This window comes from Megascapheus bottae, chromosome X (genome assembly GCF_031878675.1).
Source record: "Megascapheus bottae isolate mThoBot1 chromosome X, mThoBot2.hap1, whole genome shotgun sequence".
NCBI classification, from domain to species: domain Eukaryota; kingdom Metazoa; phylum Chordata; class Mammalia; order Rodentia; family Geomyidae; genus Megascapheus; species Megascapheus bottae.
The window spans coordinates 41,607,351-41,621,956 of record NC_143547.1 but is presented as its reverse complement, the minus strand read 5'-3'; the positions used below and the strand labels follow the sequence as shown (position 1 = coordinate 41,621,956).

The following is a 14,606-nucleotide window of genomic DNA, read 5'->3' as shown; positions in this document are numbered from 1 at the left end:
AGAGCACCACTTCCAGCTTTTTGTATGGGGTACTGAGGAATCATACATGCTAGGTGAGTACTCTAACACTAGGATAAACTCCCAGCCTAAAGTGATTATTTGTGTAGCAGTTAATATCTACTATCGTGGTAGTTTTCTAGTCATTGACTTTTTTTCCTTTTCTTTTACTCTTTTCCTTACTTCTTTGATTTTAATCAAGGGTCTTATGATTCTATTTTCTCTCTCTTCGGTTAGAATATCATTTGTCCTTTTTTAAAAAGCTGTACAAGTTTCCCCCCTCTTTGGACTAGTTCATGTCCAATTTCAAGTTCCGTAGAAAAGAGTCTTCCCAATGTACACATCCCATCTCTTCTGACATTGCTGTCATTTGTTTCTCAGATTCATAAGTTATAATCATGGAGCACATTTTTGTTACAATTATTTTGAACAAAGTTGTTACATATTAAGATTAAACAAAATATCTGTTAGGCCCAGTAACCTGTAATCCTAGTAATCAGAAGGATGAGATCTGAGGATCTCAGTTCAAAGCCAGCCTGGGCACTAAAGACCATGAAATTCTTACCTCCAATTAACCACTAGAAAACTGGAAATGGCGCTGTGGCTCAAGTGGTAGAGTGCTCGCCTTGAGCTGAAGAACTTAGGGATAGTGCCCAGAGATCGAGCTCCACAACCAAAAAAAGGTATTTTTATTTAATTTTTTCATTCATCTCCTTTTTATGGAAAAACAGGTTTGTGACTTATATCATATTCCTCCTTAGAAACTTGTGTTAATATTTCTTCCACAATAGATCTACTGGCAGTGAATTTCCTCAATTTTGTCTGAGAGTCTATTCTGCCCTTTTTTTTCTTTTTTCTTTAATTTTACTCACTGCAGAATTCTAGCTTACATCCTAGGCCTTGAATAGAGACAGTATATAGAGTTTTTTTTTCTAATGTAGCAGATGAAAAATCAGAAGGAAAAAAATCACTTGTCTTATAACCATTATACAGTTGAGTTTAGGACTAACTTTACTACTAGCCTCCAGAGCCCTCTCTGATTCTGTTACAAGACACCATTTCCTTAATGTCAGATAGGCACACTGCCTGCCTACATTGATCCAAACCTATCTGATCTCAATTTCCATTCTATCAAGCAGTCCCAGATTCTGCACAGTCTTCTGTCCCACTGTGATGCATTTTCGTACATAAAGCATAATGGTTACAAATAGGGGGAATTGGAATGATGTAGAAATGTAGCTTATTACCATTAACACAGATGTGTAAACTGATGATGTTCTGAATATGTAAGAACAAATTTCTGCAGCATATGTAGAAACTAAATTGATAGATCTGAAAGGTTACAGAACTCAGAATGGGATGGCCTTTTTTTGCTCAGTGTAAAAAAATACTCACTTCTAATACAGGGTAGATCTAGCTTCCTGGCACTTCCTCTCAGTCAATTGGGAAAGTATCATGGCCTCCAATGAAAGCAGTGAGCACAGAAGATACAGAGCCTAGGCTTATAGGCTTATGCTGAAACTCATAAAAATGATTTACTGGTGATAGTGAGTGACATTAGAAAAAGAAGGAACCTCTGTGTTGCTGAGATGATGTACTCATTAGCACTCATGGGAAATGGGATACAGTCTAATGATTTTACATTATCTTCTTTTCTCAAGGGATATATACAGTGTTTCTGAGAGCTCTTCCAGGACTGAAGATAAAATAGAAGAAAGGACTTTGAGCCCTTCTTTCTCTATGTATTCTCCATGCGATAGCCATTTAGAGAAGAAAGTAAAATTTCAGTTTTAGCTCCTTTTTTACATTGTTTACCTAAACCTATACTAGATTACTTATAGTTTTTTAAAAAAAGAAAGCATAAAAATCTGGAAAAAAATAAAGGGATACTTTTATAATATTATACTATGCAAAACCTAACAAAGTATGACTGAAGACAGTGACCATATATAAAAAGAAAGCCTTTCATCACACTATGTTCCCAAAGAAGCAATTCTAATAATATGTTATGCAAAAGACTTTTAATGAGTACATTAAAATGTATACAAGAAAGCTGGGCACCAGTGGTTCACACCTGTAATCCTAGCTACTCAGGAAGCTGAGATTGAAGGATAGCAGTTCAAATCCAGCAGGGGCAGGAAAGCCCGTGTGACTCATCTCCAATTAATACCCAGAAAACCAGAAGTGGAACTGTGGGTCAAAGTGTAGAATATGAGTCTTGAGCAGAAAAACTTCAAGGGCAGCACTCAGACCCTGCGTTCAAGCCCCATGACTGAAAAAAAAATGTACGCAAGAAAAACCATTAACTATAGCATTGTTTATAATTAGGAGAAAAAGGAAACAACTTAGATGTCGATCATAGATGATTAATTAAACGCAGGTGCTCTACATTAAAAATGACATTGTCAGACTGGAGGCATGACTAAGTGGTAGAATGCTGATCAAGCAAGCAAAGTGAACAAATTTGAGGCACTGAATTCACACCCCTAGAGTGCCCAAGAAATGTCATTGTAGAAGAATATTTATTTACATAAGAAGGAAAGTCTGGGGATGCAGCTCAGTTAAGGTTACTTGTTTTGCATGCACAAGGCCCTAGGTTTGATCCCTATTAACACACCAAAAACTTTTTAAAAGAAAACATTTTAAGACCCAGGTGCTGGTGGCTCATAACTGTAATCCAAGCTATTCTGGAGGCTGGCTCAAAGCCAGCCCAAGCAAAAATGTCTATGAGACTCTTCAATTGGTTGCCAAAATAGAGCTATGGCTCAAGTGGTGGAGCACCAGCCTTGAATGAAATCCTGAAAGACTGCACCAAGGCCCTGAGTTCAAGCCCCAATATTGGTGCGTGTGCACTTGGGTGCATACACACACACACACACAATCAAACAATGTTTATAATTTGATCTAGTTTTGTAAAAATACATGTTTATATGCATCATCAATTTCCACATATGCTTAAAATGATTATTTGTGGATAGTTAAATAAGCTATTTTTCTTTTGTCCCTCTGTGTGTGTGTGTGTGTGTGTGTGTGTGTGTGTAATAGAAGTTTGAAACATAAAAGATCTCTTTTCTCTTTTCATTTGTGCCTTTAATTTAAACTTCTTCCAGGAAAAATTTCCCCTCAACTACCCAGAATATATCCCTCTAGTAATTTTTCTGTTCAGCTTTTAAGTTTTGTTGAAGATAATGTTCTTACATACACACACTATTTACTGTGTTACCTTCCAATTGGCATCAACAAGGGCTAGTTGACTGGGGTTGTCCTCATTTCCTCTAAGTATAATGTAACAGTCTGTAGGGTTGGGGGTGGCGGGAAGGGCTTAAGTGGTAGAGCAGCTTGCCTTAGCATGTTTGAGGTTCTGGATTAAATCCACAGTATTACAAAAAAGAAACAGGGAAGGAAGGAAGGAAGGAAGGAAGGAAGGAAGGAAGGAAGGAAGGAAGGAAGGAAGGAAGGAAGGAAGGAAGGAAGGAAGGGAGGTGAGTATCATTTCTGTATAAATCCTTTCCTAAGTAGCATTGCTGTTCAAGGAGGATAAGGCGGAGCCTCTTCTCAGGTTGAGTTGTTTGCTTCCTTGCCACTACCAACATGCACATTCTCAAGCTTGTGCAAAGCTGTTAAAAGAAGATAAACGCTGGGTGTGGGGGGGGGAGAGACAAAGGCCTGGGAGTAAAGCCAGTTGCTCAACTCAGTTTAAGACATTTACTATTGCACATTTCTTTGCTAGGGAAGTCTATACAGATATATTTTTCATTTTTTTAAAGAGCATGTGTAACTCTAATTGTCACACTGGAAACTGTAAATGTTACAGATGTATACTGACCTCTAATAGAGCCTCTTGCATATATAAGTATCATTCCAGATTTGTTGCAAAGATGAAATGATACAATAGAGAAAGACTACTTTATAAACTATAATATAACATACTACTATTTGTTGTTTTTTTTTGTAAGCTCCTGAGGGCACTGACAGCAATTTAAAATTGTACAATATTGTCTATTTGGGTACTTGGAACAGATTTTAAATACCTGTATCTAAAGAACGATTCATCTACAAAATGAAGAGAATTGGGTCCCTAGGAGGGAAAATGACTACGAGAGACCTAAACTGTGTGTTTCTAGGGAGTGGTTGTTGCTTAACTATATTCGAAAAGCATTAGATTTCCTGAGTTCCCTCTATTGATTAAAATTGTTTTTCTTCCAAGCAATTTTCAAGGCCAGGCATGATTGCATGAGTCTGTAATCCCTGCACTCAAGAGGCAGAGACAGGAGAATCTTCAGGTGGAGGCCATTCTGGGCTACAGATCAAGACTCTGGGTTCTCCCCACCCCCCCCAAAAAAAGAAATTTGCAAGAAAATTCATGTGATTTTACTGCTGATGAAACTGTTGACACCTCCTTTAAAGCATTTATTAAGTTCTGGTAAATTGCACTGGAAGTACATATGGCCCCCACATGAGTGTTTTGTGGTTGGCCCTGTTTTAATAAGTAACAAATCACAATAAGGAAATGTGGAAAAAGTCAACGACTGCTGCTGTGTATCTGCTAGAAAAACAACACTTTTTAAATTTGTTTTTCAAGTTTCAACATGGACTTCATAGGAGATCAATACCTGAATGCATGACTCTTCAACCTGAGGACTTGCAGAATTTATGGAATTGCCGTCCTAGGGTTGTTGAGCTGTGCGTTTCTGGGCATTTCATTTCTACTAGATGGTCCTATTCTCTCACAGGTATCTAAACACCTCCTCCTGAAGAAATGGACTTATACTTTTTATGACATCAACAGTCAGAAAACAGACTGACTGAGGAGGCCTGATAGTTGGTAGATTATTTTGCCAAAACTCAGGCCCTTAGCTATAGGACATCTTTAAATGTCTAGTCTATTTTTAAGTTACTGCCTTAGAGAGAGAGAAAAAAATTGTTTCTTACCACTGACTTAAATTTTCATTTCTGTTTCTCATAGGTCCTGTTAAAAACAAAAAGAAGGGTAAGTTGAATTCCTAATTTTAAGTCAATATGGTGTTTTTAAAACAAAAAAATAAGAAAAAAATCAAAGATTTTGTATTTGGTTCTTTCACTGTTTGTGCATAATTATTCCACCATGAGATGTGCTTAACTATTGTAGTTTCTAAAGAACAAGAAATCATTCTTCAGTGATGATCGATCAAAAAATAGAATTGATTCTCTAGCAACACGTAAGATTTTTTTCTTCATTCTTGCTCTCTCTTCCAAACAATCCCATTTACATTTCTTTCCTTCATTCTTCTTACCATTCCTGCAACCTCTTTTTTTCCCTTCTTACCCCTTTCCCCCACCCCCACCCCACTCCTATATTAAATAAGTTATTGGTATGAAAGAAGATCTAAACAGCTTACAGAGAAAAAAGTGTGTTACATATGAAAAGACAGTAATATTTGTTTTCTTCAACTTACCAGATGATTAGGAAGATGTTTCTTGCTTTAAGGAGTCATTAACATTTTCTCTGTGATGGAAAAAAACTAGGCTGCAGAATTACTTTAATCCCTTAGCCTTTTTAAAGAAGCTTCTACTTGGACAGCTCTACTGTGTTCTTGTTGGTTCAGTAAGTCCTCATTATACCTGAGATGAGACTGACCAAAAGCCTCAGAAGTGTTTTCTTATTTGAAAATGACAATCCAAAGGCAAAAGAGGTGCCAAGAGCAGGACTAGTAAAATATGGTCCACTTTGGCCTTGGAGGAATTTAGAAAGTGTAAAACTAACGACTTTTTTTGTCGGTCATAGGACTTGAACTTTAGGCCTGGGTGCTGTCCCTGAGCTCTTCAGCTCAAGGCTACTACATGAGCCACAGCACCACTTCTGGTTTTCTGGTGGTTAATTGGATATAAGAGCCTCATAGACTTCTGTGCCTGGACTGGCTTTGAATCTTGATCCTCAGATCTCAGCCTCCTGAGTAGCTAGGATTATAGGTGTGAGCTACCAGCTCTCAGTCCACAGGTAAAACTTGCATTCCTTTTGTAAAGATGTTGAGGAAGGGCTTAGCCTTGTCAAGACCCAAGCTAGGGCAGGATAGAAAATAGCAAGAGCTAAAGTCAGTGAGAAAACACTTTTACTCTGGAGGGTCTAGGCAAGATACTTTTTTTGGTGGGTCATGGGGCTTGAACTGTGTCTGGGCACTGTCCCTGAAGCTCTTCAGCTCAAGGATACCATCCTACCCTTGAGCCAAGCCCCACTTCCTGTTTTCTAGAGGTTAAATGGAGATAAGAGTCTCAGGTCCTTTTGTGCCTGGGCTGGCTTTGAACCTTAATACTCAGATCTGAGCCTCCTGCGTAGCTAGGATTACAGGCGTGAGCCACTGTGCTTAGCAAGATACTCTCTTTTAAGAAAGTGGATTTGGGACTGGGAGTTTGTCCTAGTGTAAGAGTGTTTGCCTCCATACCACATACATAGCAAAAAGCTGGAAGTGGTGCTGTGGCTCAAGTTGTACAGTTCTAGCCTTGAGAAAGCCCAACAACAGTGTTCAGGCCCTGAGTTTTATCACCACCACTGGCAAAAAAGAAAAGTAAGATTGATTTTTTTTAACATTTCGTTCTTAACTCTTGTCACATACTTTTAATATAGAAATTATAACACACCATTGCCCAGAACTGCTACCTTGTGTATGGGACACAACTGAGAAAAGACTGCACATAAGACTTAAGCATTTACTTGGGCTACAAGTGATTTGGAATTCATTTAATATGGATTTCTTTGGACACAGTGAATAGACACATGCCTGAAGAGGTAAACTGAATTGTTCACTTAATTTTCACCCTTTAGTGGAATTGTCCTACCTCCACAACCATCCTGATTTCTCTCTCCCTTATTCCTTCAGCCTTTCCCTTTTCTCCTCTCTTCCATTCATGTGCTTTATTTATTCTTTCAACATTTGAGACTTACCTGAAAGGTTAAGGAAATATTCCTTGGATGAAGTATAGCTTTAAAAGGAATAGTGAACCAGGCTCCAATGGCTCACACCTGTGATCCTAGTCACTCAGGAGTCTGAGATCTGATGACTGAGGCTAGAAGCCAGCCAGGGAAGAAAAGTTCAAGAAAATTATCTCCAATTAACCACCAAAAAAGCCAGAAGTAAAGTTGTTGCTCAAGTGGTAGAGTGCTAGCTTTGAGCAAAACAACCTCAGGGACAGTACCCAGGCCCTGAGTTCAAGCTTGAGGACCAGCACACACACAGAAAGGTTTAATGTATTCTTTCATGTAAGACTACACAGAGTAACTTTCTAAAACACTTGTATCATGAAATGTTCTATTAAGTTGAAAAGTCTGGAGAAGGAATTCAACCATCTTGTTGCACAGATCTCTCTTTCTCTCTCTCTCTCTCTCTCTCTCTCTCTCTCTCTCTCTCTCTCTCTCTCTCTCTCTCTCTCTTTCTCTCTCTCCCTCTCTAATATATATATATATATATTCTTCTTTAGACTGAACTTCCTGTACGTGTACAAGTAGGAAAACACACTTACCTGGTTTGACAAAGGCAGAAGCCAGAACTAGATTTCAGCAGAAGCTCTTTCTCAAATGCCTTCTAACTTTTTCATATGTGCATATCCTCTGTTTATACATCAGCCATTATTATCGTGGAATGGAGGAGTGTCTGGCTGTAATTCTTCCACAATTACATTAAGCAATTACAGGGGAGTCACATCCTTGAAGGTGAAGTTTGTGTTGCCCACAGGACGCGCTCTAGCTAGGAAATATGTTAAGCCTGAAAATGCTACGACCAGGGATGATCTAACATACATCTTCCTCTGTGTCTACTCCCCCCTCCTCCAAAAGAAAATGAATAGGGTGACACAACCTTCTAATAAAGTTAGAGTAGTTCCCTGACTGCCAGAGGTAAGGCACTTCTCCTCATGGAACCTCAATTTGTAAAGGAAATGGAGAAATCATCAAGGTCAAGCTCCATTTTTCACAGATGGAGAAACTAAGGCTCAAGTAGAGGAAGGGATTTACTTAAAGTGCGCCTACAGCAGATATTGGGCTTACTCCTTATCTCCTGAGTACAGATTCCAGTGTTCTTTCCACTACGCTAGCTAGAATTGAAGCTTGGGAACTGACTAAACCTGATTTGGAAACTTCCAAAATCTGAGTAAGGGTGGTTTTCCTGTTCAATGTCTTCAAATTGGAGAGATCTAGAAACTAGGCAGATCTAATCTTTTGCTACTAAGTGCAGAGAAAATTCTCAAACTCATGTCTCTAAGTCTTCATGACTAAAATGACTAGGAGAAATGCTGTATTGGAGCTTTCCTTCTTTGTTCCCTTAGGAAGCGCTTCCATAATAATCTGGATTCTATGTCTGAATGCAGATGTGGTTAGACATGGACAGGTGGCTTCTTGAATGACCTTGCCATGAGTATCTGGTTTCTTGGACATGAAATATTTTTAATTTTATTTTATTTTAAAGGGGATGCACAGAGGGAGTAAAGTTATATAAGTAAAGTAATGAGTACCTTTTTTTGAACAGTGTTACTCCCTCTCTCATTTTCTCCCACTGAAACATTTTTCTTAAAGGAGGACCTGATAAATCAGGATAGGATTCTCCATGCTAAGTGTCTGAGGAGAAGAGAGTTGGAGCCAGTAAGGCTTTAAAGAAAAAATGTTCACCTTACAGAGTATCATTAAGTCTCTAAAACTCCTGGCAACACATTCATGCCAGTATACTCTTGGCAGTAAATAAGTTGTATTTAAAATTCTAAGAAATTACCTTAGAGGAAGGCGCCAATGGCTCACTGAATTGTGATTACTCTGGACACTGAGATGTAAGGATTGCAGTTTGAAGCCAGCCCAGGCAAGAAAGTCTGTAAGACTCATCTCCACTTCAACACTAGAAAGCAAGAAGTGGAGGTATGGATCATGTGGTAGAACATCAGGCATAAGCAAAAAAATAAACTAAGAGAGATTGCCCAGGCCCTGAGTTCAAGCACTACAACTGACACTAAAAGAACGAAATTACCTTATGTAAGAACATAGTCATAATGCCTTGCAAAAGACTTCCATTTTCAGAACTTCCCCAAATTGTGAAAAGACAGTGAATAAATAAAACATTTACTACAATCCATAGAATGGAATAATCACCACAGTCTTTATTAAGTGTGTCTGCTCAATGCAGAATAAGTCAATAGGAGGAACTGAAGACTTGGGTTGGAGACAATAGTCAGGTCTCATTTAATCTGACTGTATTTTGGTAGGAATATTGGTAGGACTGGAATATGAAGTAGGAAGGGTGATGGATGTAAGGCAATCATACCAGAGCACGGTGCAGAGGAAGGACAGAAGAAGAAGCATCAGAAAATTTATTAGTGGGACCATATTGCATGCAGGAGAGGGAGAAACGTGGCACCTGTGTCCATCCAGGTAGATCCATATAATACCGGAGGTAGGGATGGGGAGTACTCTGCTAGGTGGGCAGAGAATGGGACTGCTCACCTATCGTGGCAGGTGTTCTAGGGTAGGATGGGGTTGTGGGGGGGGTGTATTCCGCAGATGCAGCTGGAGCTACAAGCTGCCCTGGGAATTGTAGTGGGAAGGGCTGAGGACCTGAGGTAGACAGAATGCTAACAGTAACTGTTTTGGAAGAACAGTTAAAGGAAAAGGTAAGACATTTGTGACCATGATAAATAGTATATTAATGAATACAGCCTCTGAGAAAGGATTCTAAGGAAGCAGATTACTTATGCCTATAAAAATGAAGGGTGATGGGTAACCTAAGGTCTTTGAGCATATCAGGGGTTTTATGTATGTGGTGGTAACTATTCTTCTCTATCTATACAAAGAAAAGAAGTTCAAACTGCCACAGGAGGGATTTCAGTTAAATATACCCAAAACCTTTCCAACTGAGCAGTAAGGGGTGATAAACACTAGAACGTGTAACCAGGGGAGTTTGCAGAATTTCCTTTCCCAGAGATCTTTAAAAACAGCGTTTAGAGAGGTCAGCTGAGAAACAAAGCCTGTGCTTCCTCCGTAGTTCTCTCCACTCCGCCTCCCCTCCTTTCCTATTATTTCTCAATATCCTCAATCTCTCCCACTCCGCTATCCTCCCTTACTATCTACCCTGTCTGCCAAACTCCTTCTCGTTTTTTTCATTCTCAGATAGCCCCGCCCCCCTCGTGAGTCCTGTAAGAGCCTTCCTGAAGCCACACTGTCCAGCTGTCTCTTATGATCCACACCAAGCCCATCAAACTGGGTAGTGAACATGAAACACCCATGCTCTTTTGACAATAGCCCCACGCTCAAAAAAGAAGCATCAAGTGACCCATAGTGGCAGTTCCCCTTCTTTGGACTCAGCTGAAATATGACCTCCTTTTTCAAACATCCCCTGACCTCTTCAGAATTTGGTCCCTAACATTAATATAGCACTTTCCAATAACTATGGCTATTTCTCTATGAGACTGAGTTCCTTGAAGGCCATTTGTTTCTCTATCCTCGAATCTAGCTGAGAGGTTATATATGACAAAGGTGTGTGGCTCTTAGCTGGGTGCTGGTGGCCCATGCCTGCAATCCTAGCTACTTAGGAGGCTGAGATCCGAGGGTCATACTTCGACCCGGGAAGAAAAGTCTGTGAGACTCTTATTAATCATCAGAAAACACCGAAAGTGGTGTTGTGGCTCAAACTGGTAGAGTGCTAGCCTTGAACACACATGCTCAGAGACAGCACTCAGGCCTTGAGTTCAAGCCCCATGTCTGAACAAACAAAGAAAAACAAAACAGTTTCTGGCTCTTAAGCATGAACTCCTAGACAGCTGCCTTGGTGTCTTTCTTCATCTCTGTAATTCCTAATATCACTCTCCTGACAATAAATATAACTACAAATGTAACACTGGATCCTGTTTTTCAGGAAAGAAGGCAGGGCCACCTGGGCCCAATGGTCCCCCAGGACCTCCAGGACCTCCAGGACCCCAGGGACCCCCAGGGATCCCAGGAATTCCTGGAATTCCAGGAACAACTGTTATGGGACCACCTGGTCCTCCAGGGCCCCCAGGTCCTCAAGGACCCCCTGGCCTCCAGGGACCTTCTGGTGAGTTCCTCTATGTCTCTACCTTCGAAAAAGTTGAAACGTGGGTTTTTTTTGCATTTTATTGTTATGATTAAGTAGTTGTATAAAGGGGTTACAATTCTATAAGTAAGGCTACGAGTGCAATGCTTCTTCATCAGTGCACCCACTTATTTTGTTCTCCCTCTTTTCCCTGACCTCACATAGTTCATTTTACACTATGTACATGGAATATAATGACTGTATTTGTGCACTTCTTGAGGCAAGAATAGGAAAGCATTTTCAAACATGAATGACATGAATGAAGTGCAATAAGAAATGTAGGTCTTGGGGCTATGAGTTTGGCCTAGTGGTAGAGTGCTTGCCTAGCATGCACGAAGACCAGGGCTCAATTCCTACATACCACATACAAAGAAAAAAGCCAGAAGTGGTGCTGAGGCTCAAGTGGTAGAGCTCTAGCCTTGAGAAAGTCCAAGACAGTGTTCAGGCCCTGAGCTCAAGCCCAGGACTGGCAAAAAAAAAGAAATGTAGGTCTCCTAGCCAAGTGAAGTGCTTGGAACTGTACATGCCAGCTAGGGTCTGGCCTGCTCTAACAGTTGGTAGAGTTGCTCTAGTCAATCCTTCCATCACAACTCATTCTTCACTCCAGGGTTCCCTATAGTTGGCCAGTACACTCATATGAGCCAAAACAGGTAAGAGGTAGAGACCCTGAGAGGTCACAGGAAATCCTAACGAGGATGACCTTGATCTGTTCTCATTTTAGTGCCAGCATCTAGCTCCACAAACAGTTTGGGAATAGTGTGTGGGAAAGAATGTTGGGGATTACACAAAAGGACAAGTCCTAGGATACTTTCATGGTAAGAAAGCTGAGTTTTCTTTCCCAGAGATGAAGATATGTAAGCACTAATAATCAAGTAGTTGGAAATTTATAAGCCACTTTGGTGGTAGAGGCAACAAACCTAAGCACCAAGGTCTTCCTTTCCTGGAACTAAGTAGTTCCCACACTAGATCCTTGACCTACCACACTACCCATTCAAATATCATTTCATGGGGACCAAGACATGTGAAAGAGTATCAGTGTTTGTGAAGTAATGCACCTTCTATCTGATGAATATAATGTAACCCTCGTAATAATTACAATAAAAAACATATGAAAAAATACCATTTCAGCTGAATACCAGTGTCTTACACACATAATCAGAGCTACTCAGGAGGCTGACGTCTGAGAATTGCAATGTGTAGCCACCCCAGACATAAAAAGTCAATAAGACTTTTATCTCCTGTTGACCACCAAGAAGCCAGAGTAGAGGTATAGCTCAAGTGGTAAGAGTTCCAGCATTGAAGAAAATGTCAAGGGACAAGCCCTAGTACCAACACTCATACACACCACGCACACAAAATACCATTTCATCCATTTACATCTTTCTCCTGGGTCCCAGAGAGCATCCAAAAGGTACGATTGTAGATCTAATCCGGCATAAATGGAATTGATAGAAGTCAGACTTCCTAGGTTAATGTCAGTTGTTAGTTCTTTCTTCTGTTTCCCTCCTGTATCTTGATGCTTTCAAGCAATAGGCTTTACAGTTTATTTCTCTGGGACCAAGAATTTAGCAACAGAACTCAGATTCCTCAACTTATAATTCAAACAGGGCTCAGCAGTGTTACCATGGCCACAAGAGACAGAGTTTTTTTTTAATCCAATCCTTTCACAAATATTAATTGAGCAATTTCTGTGGACAAGAAAATATATTGCTAAGTGGTCCCTGCTCTCATAGAGTTTATGTCCTAGAGGCAGAGAGACAATTAAAGAAACAAGATCTTTACAAATGGCAATGGGTTCTTTGAAGACGATTGATAGAAAAGGAGCAAAAGACTAGAACAGCAAGTGGCATCATCTTCGAAGTACACAGTGATAGGAATGCCCTGTCATTACTCCCCATGGGTACATAGTGGTGTTTGCCTTGGTCCAATCTGGGAAAAAAGCCAGATTTCCTCTAGATACTCATTCCACTAAAGATGAAGGCAAAGGAAGAAATATCACCTCCCATCCTAGGGCCTCTCTTGTCACATTCTGATCCTCACCCCCCACCCGCACACATATACACAACCTCCAGCAAGCCTTGGAGAAGAAAACTCTCAGGGCTGGCCCCAGATAATAAAGAGCAAGGCTCAGTGCCACTGCTGGTGAAGTGAGGATAGAAGAAAGCAGAAGGACCATGCCTTTTCATTGTTCTGTCCTACTTTGCAGGTGCTGCGGATAAAGCTGGAACAAGAGAGAACCAGGTTGGCTGGGAAATGCTCTCTTTCCCGGGAGAAGGGAAGGCCACAAGTTGATAACGACCTTGAAATCAACCCCCCATAAAGTGTCTTGAGGCTTTATTTTATAAGGACACCCACTTGGTTCTGAGGTGTTTCTCCCCTCCCACCCTCCCACCCCCCAGGCTCAAACCTTTCCCAATCTATGAATAGAGAAGTCTTGCCCTGGAGTCTGACTTAAACTAAGGGAACCCTATCTTGCCATAGCCCTTTGTTCTCACTCCACAGGATCAAGACTCAGCAGAAATGAACTGCCAGTAGGCCCTGTTCACCTGGGCCTCCAACTCCCCAAACATACCAGACACCTGGCTAGCACTCAGAGTGCCTGGGATCTGGAGATGAGAAGTTTGAGTTTGTCCTTGAAAGACAGCCAAATAGCTCCAGGCCAAGGCCAGCCTGGGCTTCTGCCTTAATGGCCTGATGGCTCCTCCCTTGTCTTTGAGCTTGCTAATCTGTCTCTACTGGCAGGCTCTGCTGCCTGGCCTAGCCCTTGTCTCCATGAAGCCGTCCTTACTACAGCTGTTTGGCCACAGTGATAAATCTACACAGCAGCACAATGCTTGCTAGCCTTGCAGGACAATTTTACATCCATCACCTCATTTGCTCTTCAAACGCCCCTGTGTTGTGAAAAAGCCAGACAGAAATTCTCATAATCCCCATTCTACAGTTAGGGAAATGAGGCTCAGGAAGCATTACATTTAGCTGAAGTCATACAATGAGGAAGTGGTAGAAGCACAAAATGACATAATACTCAAGTAGAAGTATCCCACGATTGGGATACAAATGGAAACTAGAAAATATGGCAAGAGACCGTGTGGCTGAACAAGCAGCAATTACAGTGACTCTTTCCTTCTCATCCTCCCAGCCAGCTGTGGTGCACCTACAGGGCCAAGGGTCAGCAATTCAAGTCAAGAATGGTAAGAATCTGTGTAGGCTCATTCCCCAAAAGGAGCTTCTCCCCTCCTTGTTTCCCAGCCTCCAAATAATCACTAAGCCTAGTTCCTCACACCCTTGGCATAGGAAGCTATTCACTGCTCCATCATGCCCTCTACTGGCTTTTCCAAGTAACTGCTTGCATCAAGAGCTATTGCTACCCCCAAATTATATTCACAATCTACTGACGAGGGAGCTGAAGGAGACTTGTGACATTATGTACCTAGGAATTCTTGGGGAGGAAGGGAGGCTATATGAAAGTCCACCAGGAAGGTATGTGTAGTTTGGTAAGCATTTTCACAATACAAACTACAGACAGTAAAATGCCATCAAGTTTCT

The 14,606-nt window shown here is 40.9% G+C and overlaps 1 protein-coding gene across 2 annotated transcripts in view; it reads left to right on the top strand.

The window, feature by feature from the left end:
* Eda (ectodysplasin A) overlaps nt 1–14,606 on the top strand; it is a 404,995-nt gene that overhangs the window by 382,128 nt on the left and 8,261 nt on the right. For both annotated transcript variants that reach the window (XM_090325824.1, XM_090325823.1), the window contains exons 3-6: nt 4,964–4,987; nt 10,863–11,042; nt 13,267–13,301; nt 14,200–14,251. In XM_090325824.1, coding sequence (XP_090181950.1) covers nt 4,964–4,987; nt 10,863–11,042; nt 13,267–13,301; nt 14,200–14,251 — 291 coding nt within the window. The remainder of the gene's footprint in view (nt 1–4,963; nt 4,988–10,862; nt 11,043–13,266; nt 13,302–14,199; nt 14,252–14,606) is intronic.